Source organism: Stegostoma tigrinum, chromosome 4, assembly GCF_030684315.1.
Source record: "Stegostoma tigrinum isolate sSteTig4 chromosome 4, sSteTig4.hap1, whole genome shotgun sequence".
In the NCBI taxonomy this organism is placed as follows: Eukaryota; Metazoa; Chordata; class Chondrichthyes; order Orectolobiformes; family Stegostomatidae; genus Stegostoma; species Stegostoma tigrinum.
Genome location: NC_081357.1, coordinates 71376754 through 71392258, shown reverse-complemented (window position 1 = coordinate 71392258; position 15505 = coordinate 71376754). Strand labels below are relative to the sequence as shown.

General features: G+C 41.9%; 1 protein-coding gene across 2 annotated transcripts in view; it reads right to left on the bottom strand.

Moving 5' to 3' along the window:
• LOC125452714 (venom phosphodiesterase 2-like) overlaps window positions 1-15505 on the bottom strand; it is a 116854-nt gene that overhangs the window by 23789 nt on the left and 77560 nt on the right. For both annotated transcript variants that reach the window (XR_007247583.2, XM_048531428.2), the window contains exons 13-16: window positions 6355-6386; window positions 4566-4693; window positions 1280-1346; window positions 1046-1133 (exon numbers count right to left, since the gene is read on the bottom strand). Coding sequence is in view for 1 of the 2 variants with exons in the window: in XM_048531428.2 (XP_048387385.1) it covers window positions 1046-1133; window positions 1280-1346; window positions 4566-4693; window positions 6355-6386 (315 nt within the window). In the remaining variant the exon portion in view is untranslated. The remainder of the gene's footprint in view (window positions 1-1045; window positions 1134-1279; window positions 1347-4565; window positions 4694-6354; window positions 6387-15505) is intronic.

The following is a 15505-nucleotide window of genomic DNA, read 5'->3' as shown; positions in this document are numbered from 1 at the left end:
TGTGCATTACAAAATGATAACACCAAGTAAAAATAATAGAATGGGCAGTAAAGCCAAATAAAAAGGTAACATTTAAAATAGCAAAGCTCCTCGATTTGGAAGGTGATAATAAAAAACAGAAACAGATGAACAAATATTATATTGCACTTCAGATATGCAAAAAGACAAGATAAAATCTACACATGGCTCAAGCTTTCTGATCAGTTAAATTCACAACGGTTATTTAATTCAACTTTTTTATTCAGAAGGATCACAAATGGAATTTTCTTTTACTATTGTTATAAATGCAACATCAAATGAAGGACCCACTTTCATTTTGGAGCACACTCACACCCACCACACTGCCTTCATCCTCCCTAGCCCACATGCCCAACTCTCCACCAGCTTTTCTCCACCTTAAGATGGTCATTACCTGGACCTTATCAGCCCAATCCTGTATTCTATCAAGTTCTCATGGTTGGGTAGTTTGTTTCATTACTGTAGTTTTGCATAATACTGAAAAACCACAAAATCCTATTCATAACTTGCAACCACAACAGCAGACTAGCCAAAACCACGGATCTAATTATTTCTAATTACATGCTTCCCATAATGAACAATTAGATAATTACAGCGGTGATAATGGAGATGGTAATTGAATTCAGTGAAATACAAATAAAGCATATGTACATATGAACCCAGAGGTATAGATCAATCCACCCGTAATTTGATAAGATTGTGGCTGGCTTGACTGCAGCTTCATCTCCACCTTTCTGCCTACCACCAAAATCCTACAAACCTCTTGTTAATCAAAAATCTATCTACTCCACATTAAACATACTCAATGATGCCTCCACCAATCTCTGAAGAAGAGAATTCCACAGACATATAACCCACAAAGAAAAATATAAAATTCCCTCACTGCTGTCTTTACACCCTTTATTTTTAAACTGTAACCTCAAGTTCCAGTTTCCCCCAGGGGGTTAAACAGGCTTTTCAGCATCCACGCTGTCAAGTCCCCTTCATAACTGCGTAAATGCCACTATAAAAATCTCCATGTCCTTACCGCACATCAGATTGTAGACTTCAATGTTTAAAAAGGGTTGAACTTCAGTTTTGGCTTTAAAGGCAGGCCCATGGCCTAGAAAGATGGTCTGTCATTTAAAGAAAATGGAAATGCAATTACTTTTCAAAGCAATAAACTATATTGCAAAAATTGTAACAATATTCAAAACATTTTCTCAGTAAATAAGCATAATGCAAGATACATGATGATTCCGATCTAAAAACTGCACCTTACCTGCATGTTCTTGAATTGATTATCAGAACCATGAAATCCCCCTGTACAATATTTCATCGGAGGCTTCCTGAAAAAGGAAATGCAAACAATTGCCGTGTTAGCTCGAATTACAATATCACTTATGTAAAATAATTCATTCATTTTACTGTAGGCAAGGAAGCCTAAATTTGTTCATGAAAATGAACATCAAATCCTACAAAAGACAACACAAAATGAAGGCAACACATAGTGAACCTGACATAAAGCAATGAAGTGAAACACTGTGTGTACCTTCATCAATGTTTCTGTAGGGAGAAAGATGCATGGGATATTCCGCGTTTGTAATACAGCAAGGCTCCATCATTAACAGAGGCTTATCTGCCTAACAGAAAATGCTATAAAGGCTGGGTCGATACGAACCAGTGTTTAGAAGCACGAGATGTGACATTATTAAAACATACAGGTCTCTGAAGGGGCTTATCCGGATAGAAGCTGATTTTGATGTTTATCCACATCATGAGCCTAGAATGAGGAGGTATAGTCCAAAGAGAAGTGGTTTCCCATTGAGTTTTGGAATTCTCTTCCACGAAGATAATTGGATTAGTGATCGAGTATAAGATTACAAGTCAGGCGGGAAAGTGGAAGATAATGTCACAGTAATAAACATAAGGTCCCATGCAAGGAAAATTAGACTCAACAGTTCAAAATGCTCATTTCCACTCCAATTCCCCTTGAACAGACAATCCTAATGTGGGCAAAACCACTGCAAATGCCTGTTATGCAGGATTCCATGAGTCTGCATGATTAAAGAAACACACAGGGTGGAGTATAAGGCTACCTGATATATCTACGTTGTACTAATTTTTTGGTAATATTGAGACCAAATTCATTTCATGGATCTATGCCACATTGATACAATATTGCTAGTAAAGGTTTTTGTTTATTTTCCACATTTACAGAATTTGTTTCAGCATCCAACCATTTTGTTTAACATCTTTTGGATAGTGTCTCTCAAAAGGTATTTATACACAGATTCAAGGGCTGAACATTTGTAAGACAGCCAGAAATAGCTGCCATATTTATGTTATTTGATCTCATGTCATGGACTACAAACATTGATAAAGTGGCATTTGAACATGGCTCAAATGAGTAAGCTTTCTTTCTTGACCTTATCCTCCAAGTCTCAAATGCCATATTTCTTTCATTCATGTCTTGCAATTGCCTTCCTCTATCCAGCCTGCCTCATGAACACAAATGATGGTACTTCTCTGAAATTTCTCCTTGGGGAGAACTTCACATCCGAATGTCACTACTGGCTTCAATTTTATACCATCTGCCATACAAGATCAAACCACCACCAAACACATGGCAAGTCATCTTTACAAGATGTTTTCTTTTCCCCTCCCCACCAGCTGTGGTAATGGTCTTGCGAGCCTGTTAAATCTCTTCATTATTTTATCTCCATTTCAAATGGAGACCAGTTGACCTGTATTCTTTTCTTGATGTCAGATGACAACATGGTGGAGGTGTATGATTTTGTTGTTCAAATGGCAGATGCTGTGAAATTTTCATTTTTTGACACATTGCACCTTTTCTTGAACCTTATGCACCAGCCACCATTAGCTCGAAATCCCGAAATGCCACCTTTCTTCACTTCTCTCAGGGTGTGGAATCAGATGGCTCCACGGGTGATAACATGCCCGTTTTGCCACTTCTCATTAAGCCACACTGAGACTTGTTTCTCAAGTTTAGATGGAGTTGTAAGTTTGTTATTTCCTTATTTAGGCATTACGACGAATTTGTTGGAGTATTGCTACTAGAATTGGCAAATGGAAAATCTAAATGGTCTCATATGTGCCTTTAAAAGTAATGAATTCTGGCAATGACTGGTAATTAACTTGACCAATGAAAATTTAGATACAACTTTTCCACAATATAGATCAAAAATAAAATTGGTTGTACATATATTTTTAAAAAATTAGGTCTGGTTGACAAAAGTTTTATCAGGATGTTGCCGCGATTGGAGAGTTTCAGTTAGAAGGAGAGGTTGAACAGGCTGGGACTTTTTCCCCAGGAGCATAGGAGATTGAGGGATGACCTTATAGAGGCTTATAAAATCATGAGTGGCAAAGCTAAGGTGAATAGCAAAGGCCTTTTCCCTCGAGTGGAGGAGTTCAAAACTAGGGGGCATATATTTAAGGTAAGAGGAGAAAGATTTAAAAAGGGACCTGAGCAGCAACTGTTTCGCATGGAGGGTGATTCAAATGTGGAATGAACTGCCAGATGAAGTGATAGATGCAGGTACAGTTGCAACATTTGAAAAAAACATTTAGACAGATCCATAACAGGGAAGGTTGAGGGGGATATGGGCCAAATGCAGTTAAGTGGGACTAGTTTAGTTTGGGGAAGCTTGGTTGGCATGGAACAGTTGGGCCAAAGAGTCATACAGCATAGAAACAGACCCTATGAAGATCATGGGCTTAACTTTGACATATATGGTATTTACTGCCTTGACTTTATTGACAAAGGAAACAGGAAAGCCACTCCTTTATTAAAAGCAAAGAAAACACCAGTTTTCTCAGGCGATATTAGACTAACTGAGATATTCGGAATATTTACCAAACCAATTAGCAATTGTGAAATGTAGCCCTCATTCAATAATTCCCACGAACAAAGTAACTGAAACACGTACAGAAAGATGAGAGAGAGCATTACCATGGCGCCTGCTTGCAATTAGACTGTTTACAACAATCATGCTTGAAGCTGAAATCATTATTTTTTGATTGCTTTTGTGCCTATTAGAATTCACCATCTACAAAGAATTATCAATCTGTAAATAATTTAACAAGTAAAACTAAGTTATAAAGTTAAAGCAGAGAGGTTAGATATAGGCTGTTAGATAGAATTTGTGGAAAAAACAGAAATAAGTATTGTATATGGAACTCTTGTTCCAGTTCTATAATCAGAGCGGGACGTCTGTTAGTCAATAGACACTGCATGACCTGCTGTGGGTTTCCAGTGTTTCTATTTTTTTTAATATTCTCAGTATCTGTAGCATTTGGCTTTTGTTCAACTTGACGTAAAAACATAGAATATAGGAGGAGGAGTAAGCCATTCAGCCCTTCAGGCTCAATCGATCATTCAGTACAATCATAGCTGACCATCCAATTCAGTACCCTGTTACCGCTTTCTCCCCATATCATTTGATCACTTTAGTCCTAAGAACAAAATCTACATCTTGAAAGACTTCAATGATTCAGTCTCAACAGTTTCCTGTGTCAGAGAACGCCACAGGCTCACCACTTACAGGTTGGCCTGCCATTGTGGATCCAAATACAAATGAACGTCTTCGATTCTTCTACTGTTGGCATAATGGAAGCGCTTTGGCAAGAATTGCTTCAGATAGGGTATAAAGTGTTGACTTGGTGATCTGCACTAATGAAACATCAAAACAAAACCCCATTAACTACTTGTATTACATTTCAAAATTAGAACTTGGTTAAGAAGAGTTCCCATATCAAGAGATTCACAAGGCAAATAGATTATGTTTATTTTCATTAGCTTGTTTTCCTTGGAGCAAGTCATTAACCTGAAGGTGGAGGGAATAGATCGATTAACCATCACTCTGCATCAAGCATGGCTGACCAGGACATTATTTTGTTCACTCGTAGGACATAGGTGTTGCTGACTGGGCCAGTGTTTACTGCCAGACCCCGGTTGCCCTTGAGAAAGTGTCGATGAGCTGCCTACTTGAACCACTGCAGTCCATGTGCCATAGGTGGACATACAATGCCATTAGTGATGGAATTCCAGGAGTTTGACTCAGCTATAGTGAAGGAATGGCAATATATTTCCAAGTCCAGATGGTGAGTACTTGGAGAGAAACTTGCAAGAGTTGATATTCTCATTATCTGCTGCCCTTGTCTTTCTCGATAGTAGTCATCATGGAAAGGTGTCAGGGGAATCTAAGATTGTTTCAGGCTTTTTGGTGAATTTCTGCAGTCAAAGGTTGTAGATATTATGCCAATCCAGTGGGCTGCTTTGTCCTGGATAGTGTCAAGCTTTTTGATGATTTTTGGAGCTGCACTTATCCAGGCAAGTAGGGAGTATTCCAATGCACTCCTGACTTTGCCTTGTCGATGGTGGACAAGCTGTGGGGAATCAGGAGGGAAGTTACTTGCTGCAGTATTCCTACCTGCTGACCTGCTCTTGTAATGTGGCAAGTCCAGTTGAGTTTCTGGTCAATGGTAGCCTCCAGGATGTTGACAGTGGGGTATTTAGTGATGGTCCAACCATTAAATGATAAGGGACAATGGTTAGATTGCACCTTAGTGGAAAAGGTCATTGCCTGGCATTTGTCTCGTACTAATTTTTTTTTCCCCCTCACTTGTCAGCCCCAGACTGGATATTGACCAGATCTTGCTGCACTTGGGCACGGACTGCTTCAGTATCTGAGGAGTTGTGAATGGTGGTGAACATGGTGCAATCATTGGCAATCATCACCACTTTTAACCTTATGACAGAGGGAAAGTCATTGAAGAAGCAGCTGAAAATAGTTGGCCCTAGGGCATTACCTTGAGGAACTCCTGCGGAGACGGACTGAAGCTGACATGACTGAACTCTAACATAACAATAACCATTTAACCAGGTATGGCTCCAACCAACGGATATTCAAGCCCACTGACACCCACCATCAATCACCCCACTCCCAATTCTCATTGTCTCCAGTTTTGCTAGGGCTCCTTGATGCCATACACAGTCAAATGCAGCCTTAATGTCAAGGGCAGATGCTCTTGCCTCATCTCTGGAATTCATGCTTGAACTATAAAGTCATGAGCTGACCACTTTTACCAACTACGGTTGGACAGGAAGGGTTAAGGTTGATAAATGATCCCACTTGGCCATGTCGCACAATCAAATCCCACTGTGGGACTCCAACATGGAGTTTCTGGCACAGAAGCAGGGATGCAACCCTTTGCATCACAAGTTCTCCTTTAGATCGTAACTTCCACATTATACAACTCAATTATCAACATGATTATTCAAGGAATATATGAGACCCATCAAGCTTATGAAAAAGATTGAAATTTACTTACAGCAAGCTTTTTTACAAGGCCTTCTGAATCAACTGGAAAACAAAATATGGAATTAGCCACAATACAAAAGACTGGTTAAAAAGAAACATATTTTGCCTGATATCCACTGTCCAAATACCTATCCAAAACAGCAAGCTGAAGTCCCAGATTCTAGCCTATCAATGTCATGCAATGAATATAGATGAACAGGAGGAGGCTGATTCCTTTATTTTTCTACTCTTTTCCCTAAGCACTATTTAAATAGTGCTGGATTATTATTTAAATAACTTATGTGATAGCAGAGGGGAATGGAAAACTCGTGTTCTTCCCCTGTTTTTTTGCTGATGGATACCAGGACTGAATTTAATATTCACACTCCCTCCCACAGACTGGATTGGAGTCATGGTTTCTATTTAATGGGTCAGGAGGCAGACTGGCTTAGAGCCAGTGACGTCAGGTTAGAGAATGACATGAATGCCCTTCCCATCTCTTAGCCAATTTAAGTCTTTGGGTAGTCAATTAAATAGCCACTTAAGGATCTCAGCCTGCCGATGCTGGAATTCCAGGTGTAGTCATGCTATGTGGGAAGATCATACGGTGGAGAACTTGCCCAAAGCTGGTCAGAAGGTCTAGGTAGGGTAAAAATCCTGTTCAGGCACCCTTTGACCAAATGTCTCCCCCAACCCACGGAAGCATGAACCATGCCCCACAAGCAGAGCCCTCTTCATCCTTCAAAGCGATCTCCCCTCAACACTCCTTTGTAGGCTTTGCTCATCTTGGTCTTGATGCAAATGTTGGCAAATGGGACTAGGTCAGATTGGTGATAATGGGAACTGCAGATGCTGGAGAATCCAAGATGATAAAATGTGAGGCTGGATGAACACAGCAGGCCAAGCAGCTCCTGGGATGCTGCTTGGCCTGCTGAGTTCATCCAGCCTCACATTTTATTATCTAGGTCAGATTGGGATGTCTCATTGGTGCGGATGAGCTGGACCGAAGGGTCTGTTTCTGTGCTGTATGACTCTATAACTCCAATGTTGTCAGTCTGTTCCCCTAGCCCCCTGCAGTCCCAGCAGTGGGCACAGCTCCTGGAGGCTGTCTGAGGCTGGCCATTTCTCCTGGAGGCTCAAGAAACCCTGCTGGCAGGTGGATGACTTCAATCACTTTTAAGGTCCCAGGAATGGCCCCTGCCCCTTAGCCGCCAGCCAGTTCTCCAGTAAATTCAGTCCCAAAAATTCATTGAGTATCAAATACCATGCTCGTATCCATTCCATACAGTCCCTACCCCATAATAATCCCTCACAGAGTAAAACTCAGATTCCCTCTTCACTGTCATGTTGGTTCAAAGAGCACCCCCATCTTGGGCTGTCAAACTGCACATTACCCACTTCAGTGCTGAATAAATGCACTCTGAATGACTGCTATCCCCACCTTCTACATGCACTTCACTTGAAGTACATCTCAGCTTTAAAACGGAAGAGGAATAAACATCAAATACATGGGCTGAAATAAATAAATGATGAGAATGAGCATTGTAGCTCATTTTCACAGAATAATGACCAGTATTGTGGATATCAAACTTTAAAGCAATAGTGCAATTCGCTGATCATTCATAAAGAGGAATTCAACTCACCCACTCATTAATAACCTTGATCATCACCCATTACATCCTACTCAGCAAATTATTGATGAGCGAGCATTGCCCGGTAACCCTGTCTGTGGCACCTTCCATCACACACCCAACTTGGTTAACAAACAGCAAATTCCCACACTGACCATGCAAAATGTCATGGGAGATCTGCTGCTAATTACTTAAAAACCAGCAGAAGCAAAATGGAACAGAAATACATCAGGTTCCAATTTGAAAGGGATGGGAAAAAAGGTACATGCACACTTTTAATCAAACCTCAGAACAGATTTATAAAGAAAATTTGTGAGTTTCTCAGGATTTCACCCAAATTGACAGCATGGCACACAGTTGTATCAGGAGCACTACAAAGCAGGCCAAAGGAGCAAGAGAGAACCTGCTGCTAGATGAAGCGGGGGGGAGAGAGAGCGTGAGAGAGAGGGAAGGGGAGGGGGGGGGGGAGAGAGAGCGAGAGCGAGAGCGAGAGGGCGCAAGAGAGAGGGTCAGAGAGAGACAGAGATTGAGAGAGAGGGTGCGAGAGGTAGAGAGAGGGTGCGAGAGAGGGAGGGCATGAGAGAGTACGAGAGGGCAAGAGCGACAGGGTGACAAGAGTAAGTGAGTGAGTGAGTGAGGGTGGAAGGTGACCTTGGGGGTCTGGTCGCTAACAAAAACACTCTTGCTCCTCCCAGTCACAGCGTGAGTACAGGCAATTTCCCTTTAAGGGGTCCTCAGGCCCTGTAAGCTGCCAAGTTTACGAAAGCCCATGAAGAATGATTGAACATGATTAAGCATTTAGAGAACAACAATGAGATGGTGCTGGCAATGGTAGGTAGGTGCTTGGGCTCGTTGTGAAGCTTGTCCACTCCCAATTTCTGAGGAAGGGTCTTGGCCCGAAACGCCAGCTTTCCTGCTCCTCTGATGCTGCTTGGCCTGTTGTGTTCATCCAATGCTATACCTTGTTATCTCGTTTTCTCATGTATTTGTCTTTATCCTTTTCTTCTTTTTCCCTCCTTTAATTGAGACCGGAGCAGTGTCACCAGCATGAAACAGGACTCCTGATGGCAGCAGTGGTAGGCCCAAAGCCTGGGCTCCTAAGGCAATAGGCTGAGGGCCTAGATTCTGGGTGGTGGTAGTGGTGGTGTTCTGGCGAGGAGTCCTGGCGAAGGGAGACCCAGAGTCTGGACTCACGGTGGCAGTGGTGCTGAGGCTTGCACGCCTGGCTGACGTAGGCCTGGAACCTGAACTCTTGGCAGTACTGGAAGCGGGGACTCCTGGCAATGGTACACCCAGAGCCCTTGAGAAAGCGTCAGTGAACTCAGTAATAAATTTCAGTCTTCAGCCAATTCTCTTGACCCAATGTGACATCAGAAAATGGCTGAAAGCACTGAAGACAGAAAAGGCCGTGGGCACTGAAAACATCCCAGCTGTAGTACTGTGGACCAGTGTTCCAGAATAAGTCACAACACCTTCCCAGAACAGTTACAATATTGGCATCCAATACAGCAGGTGGAAAATTGCTTAAATACATCCTGATCACAGGAAGCAGGTCAAATCCAATCCACAGAATAATCTCAATTATCAACAAGTGATAGAAGATCTCAGCGACAAATTCTATCAAGCAGCACTTGTATAGCAACAACTTGCTCATTGATGCTCTGACCATGGTCTACCCAATGCTCCTGATCACCTTACTGTGGCCTTTGTACAAAGATGGAGAATTCAAGCATCAGGCAAATTTAACTGATTTGAGTTTTTTTTTGAGGAAATCACCAGAATGATCGATGAGGGCAGTACAACTGATGTAAACTACATAGATGTAAGAATGACATAAGGTAGTCTGGTTAATAAAGAAAAGCCCCTGGAATCCAGGGCTGGATGCAAAATTGGTTCAGTAGCAGGACTTGAAGGGTAATTACTGATGGGTGTTTTTGTGATTTGAAGGCTGTTTCCAACAGAATTCCATAAAGCTCAGTACTCGGTCCTCTGTTTTTGGTGACGTATATTAATTTGGACTTTTGCAATATCTGGAAGTTTGTAAGTGACACAAAAATTGTTTGTGTGGCAGACAGTGAGGAGCAGCAGCGCAGGCCATCAAATCTGGTCCATCATTGTGAAATCAGACCATATCTGATCTTCAGCTTAATTATCTTCAACCATCTTTGCTCCTTAAACCTGGATACTGTGATGAAACTGACAGATTTACCTAAGTATTCGAATACCATGTACTGCATGTAATTCCTGGAATTCTAAGTTATATGCATGTGTTTGTCTGTGTGTTTGGAGTTAATAATTAGCTTTTAAAAACTATAGTGTACATAATTTCAAACAAGTGGAAGTCATTCAGGAGTTCCTAGGGAACTGCTAGAAGGGTTTAGGATAAGACCTTTTGTGTGTCGGTAAGTCATTTGAGAGAGAAGCATGTATCGAGCACTGAAGTGCTGAAGACCACTTTTGATGGAGGAAGCCTTTTTCCTAAGTAAAGGAATCTAAAGTAAATAAATTATTTTCATTAAAAAGTTAATCCCAGACTGGAAATCTGAGATACAGTCAGTGGAAAAGAAGTGTAGTTAAGCTTTTGATGTTTTTTAAGAAAAGAAGGAGTACAAGTTACATCAAAGAACAAAGAAAATTACAGCACAGGAACAGGCCTTTCGGCCCTCCAAGCCTGCACCAATCCAGATCCTCTATTTAAACCTGTCGCCTATTTTCCAAGGATCTGTATCCCTCTGCTCCCTGCCCATTCATGTGTCTGTCTAGATACATCTTAAATGACACTAACGTGCCCGCCTCTACCACCTCCGCTAGTGATGCATTCCAGGCACCCACCACCCTCTACGTACAAAACTTTCCACGCATATCTCCCTTAAAAGTTTCCTCTCTCACCTTGAAATCGTGACGCCTAGTAACTGAGTCCCCTACTCTGGGGAAAAAGCTTCTAGCCATCCACCCGGTCTATACCTCTCATGATTTTGTAGACCTCAATCAGGTCCCACCTCAATCTTTGTCATTCTAATTTAAATAATCCTAATCTACTCAACCTCTCTTCATAGCTAGCACCCTCCTTACCAGGCAACATCCTGATGAATGAAAGCATGCTGTTTGCCTTCTTGACCACTCTATCGACCTGCATTGTCACCTTCAGGCTACAATGGACCTGAACAGTCAGATCACTCTGTGCATCAATTTTCCCAGGGCTTTACCATTTACTGTATAGTTTGCTCTTGAATTGGATCTTCCAAAATGCATCACCTCGCATTTGCCTGGATTGAACTGTTTCTTCCATTTCTTGGCCCAACTCTCCAATCTATCTATATTCTGCTGCATTCTCTGACAGTCCCCTTCATTATCTGCTACTCCATCAATCTTAGTATCATCTGCAAACGTGCTAATCAGACCATCTATACCTTCCTCCAGATCATTTATGTATATCACAAACAGCAATGTTCCCAACATGGATACCTGTAGAACACCACTCGTCACAGTTCTCCATCTTGAGCAACTCCCTTCCACTACAACTCTCTGTCTCCTGTTGCCCAGCCAGTTCTCTATCCATCTAGCTAGTATACCCTGGACCCTGTGCAACCTTATTTTCTCCATCAACCTACCATGGGGAACCATATCAAATGCCTTACCGAAGTCCACGTATATGACATCTAAAGCTCTTCCTTCATCTATCAACTTTGTCATTTTCTCAAAGAATAATCAAGTTGGTAAGACATGACCTCTGCACAAAACCATGTTGCCTATCACTAACAAGCCCATTTTCTTCCAAATGTAAATAGACCCTATCCCTCAGTATCTTCTCCAGCAGCTTCCCCACCATTGACATTTGGCTCACCGGTCTATAATTACCTGGATTATCCTTGCTACCCTTCTTAAACAAGGGGACAACATTAGCAATTCTCCAGTTGTCTGGGACCTCATCCATGCTCAAGGATGCTGCAAAGATATCTGTAAGGCCCCAGCTATTTCCTCTCTCAATTAGCTGGGGGATAGATTCCATCTAGACCTGGGGACTTGTCCACCCTAATGCCTTTTAGAATAGCCAACACTTCCCCCCCCCCCTCCTTATGCTGACTTGACCTTGAGTAATCAAAAATGTATCCCTAACCTCAAAACCCATCATGTCCCTCTCCTCAGTGAATACTGACACAAACTACTCATTAAGAATCTCCCTCATTTTCTCTGACTCCTTGCAAAACTTCCCTCCTTTATCTTTGAGTGGGCCAACCCTTTCTCTAGTTACCCTCTTGCTCCTTATGTATGAATAAAAGGCTTTGGGATTTTCCTTAACCCTGTTTGCTAAAGATATTTCATGACCCCTTTTAATCCTCTTAATTCCTCGTTTCAGTTTGGTGCTACTTTCCCGATATTCTTCCAAAGCCTTGTCTGTTGTCAGTCACCCAGACCTCATGTATGTTTCCTTTTTCTTCTTTGCTAGTCTCACAATTTCACCTGTCATCCATGGTTCCCTAATCTTGCCTTTTCTATCCCTCATTTTCATAGGGACATATCTGTCCGGCACTCTAATCAACCTCTCTTTAAAAGCCTCCCACATACCAAATGCAGATGTACCCTCAAACAGCTGCTCCCAATCCACATTCCACAGCTCCTGCCGAATTTTGCCACAGTTGGCCTACCGCCAATTCAGCACTCTTCCTTTAGGGCTACTCTTAACTTCCTCCAGGAGTATTCTAAAACTTACAGAATTGTGATCACTATTCCTAAAGTAATCCCCCACTGAAACTTCAGCCACCTGGCCATGCTCATTTCCCAACATCAGGTCCGGTATGACCCTTTTTCGAGTTAGACTATTTACATACTGCTCTATAAAACCGTCCTGGACGCTCTTTACAAATTCTGCTTCATTTAAACCCCTAACACTAAGTGAATCTCAGTCAATGTTGGGAAAATTAAAATCTCCCATCACCACCACCACCCTGTTCTCCTACATCTTTCCATACTCTGTCTGCATATTTGTACCTCTATCTCAGCTCGCTGTTGGGAGGCCTGTAGTACAGCCCCAACATTGTTACTGCATCCTTCCTATTTCTGAGCTCTGCCCATATTGCCTCACTGCTCGAGTCCTCCATTTTACCCTCCTTCAGCACAGCTGTGATATCCTCTTTGACCAGTAATGCAACTTCTCCACCCCTTTTACCTCCCTCTATATCCTGCCTGAAGCATCTATATCCTGGGATATTTAGTTGCTAATCTTGCCCTTCCCTCAACCAATTCTCAGTAATAGCAATAACATCATACTCCCAGGTCCAAGCTCTAAGTTCATCTGCCTTACCTACTACACTTCTCGCATTAAAACAAATGCACCTCAGACCACCTGTCCCTTTGCATTCATCACCTGCTCTCTGCCTATTCTTCTCCTTAGTCAAACTGACTTCTTTATCTAGTTCCTTACAGGCTTTAGTTACCACCTCCTTACTGTCCACTAACCTCCTCATTTGGTACCCATCCCCCACCACATTAGTTTAGACAGTCCCCAACAGCATTAACAAAAGCACCCCTTGCACACTGGTTCCAGTCCTGCCCAGGTATAGACCATCCAATTTGTAATAGTCCCACCTCCCCCAGAATTGGTCTCAAAGTCCCAAAAATCTGAATACCTCTCTCCTGCACCGTCTCTCAAGCCACTCATTTATCCTGCCTATTCTTTCATTTCTACTCTGACGAGCAGGTGGCACTGGTAGCAATCCTGAGATTACTACCTCTGAGGTCCTACTTCTTAACTTGGCTCCTAACTCCCTAAATTCTGCTTATAGGGCTTCATCCCATTTATTACCTATATTTGGTGCCTATATGCACCACTACAGCTGGCTGTTCACCCTCCCCCCTCAGAATGTCCTGCAGTCGAGCTGAGACATCCCTGACCCATGCACCTGGGAGGCAACGTACCACTCGCAAGTCTCGTTTACGACCACAGAACCGTCTACCTACTCCCCTTACAACCAAATCTCCTATGACTATAGCCCTTCCACTCTTTTTCCCGCCCTTCTGTACAGCAGATCCAGCCACTATACCATGAATCTGGCTACTGCAGCTAGTCAGGGGTACTGTTGCATTAGGAGGAAGCTGAGACAGGAGGAGGATAATGAAGATGAAGATGAAGATGAAGATGAAGATGAAGATGAAGAAGATGAAGAAGATGAAGATGAAGATGAAGATGATGAAGATGAAGAAGATGAAGATGAAGATGAAGATGAAGAAGATGAAGAAGATGAAGAAGAAGATGAAGAAGATGAAGAAAAAAAATAAGATCATAGTAATAAAGCAAGAGTTAACTACAGTTCCAGTAGATAAATTGAAATTTGAATTACTTCAAGCCCAATATAATAGAAGAATCTCTATCACTGGACATGAGCAGGTCTAGGTCCTGATAGAGGTGTAGTTAGATTAACTTAACAATGTTTGGGAGCTGTGCCAGGTTGCACTAATTCTAATGTAAAACTGGCCTTCTGTTCAATCTATACAGATCACTTGGGTTATTTCTATTGTGAATATCTTTGAATCAGTGTTATGAGGAAATAGAGCTTTTTTGTTTATCTTCATTTCTAATTTTAATAAACACTTGATTTACTATTAAAACAAAGACAGCATCTTCACATGTTTTTGTTTTAGTAAAGGATCAATTTGGTTACATGAAACATTATAATCCATTCAGTCACATTTCAGTCAGGGATCTGACTTGTCTGGCACTAACGTCAACTAAGCATTACCCCATTATAACTGAGGCCACTAGATCATAATAATATCTTAACCTAATAATGCTAGTTTCAATCTTGAAGTCTCATACATCCGAAGCAGGCATCCATGGCTTCCTGGCAAGAGGCATTTGTCACATGCAAGATCCCGATTTTCCTCCTAAAATGCTTAGCTCTAATTTAAAAATCATATACCACCAGAGGAAATAATTTCATGGGAATCTACCCTTTCAACTCATTTTGAAATTTTAAGCAGATAATTTGCATCATCACACAATACCCTCTACTGTAAATACGCTATATGTCACATTTATGTAACCTGCCTTCACATTTTGAACAAATGAGGTGTTAGTCTGAGAAGGTTCTGAAAACACAGCAATTCCCCTACAGTTTAGGTATTAAAACTTCAACTTAGGCCACACAGTGGTTCAGTGGTTAACAGTGCTGCCTCACAGTGCCAGGGACATTCGTTCGATTCCTCCCTCAGGCAACCTACTGTGAGGAGTATGCACGTTTTCAGTGTTTGTGTAGATTTTCACCAGGTGCTCTGGTTTCCTCCCACAATCCAAAGCTGTACAGGTTAGATGGATTGGTCATGCTAAATTACCCAGTGTCCACAGATGTGAAGGTTAGGTGCGTTAGCCGTGGGAAATGCAGGGTTGCAGGGATGGGGTGGGGGTTAGGTCTGGGTGGGATGCTCTTCAGAGGGTCAGTGTGAACTTCTTGGACTGAATGGCCTGTTTCCACACTGTAGGGATTCCATGAATTTTTCTAAAGAACCATGAGAATATCAGGATTATTCTAATATCAATGGGAGTTAGAAAGCAAG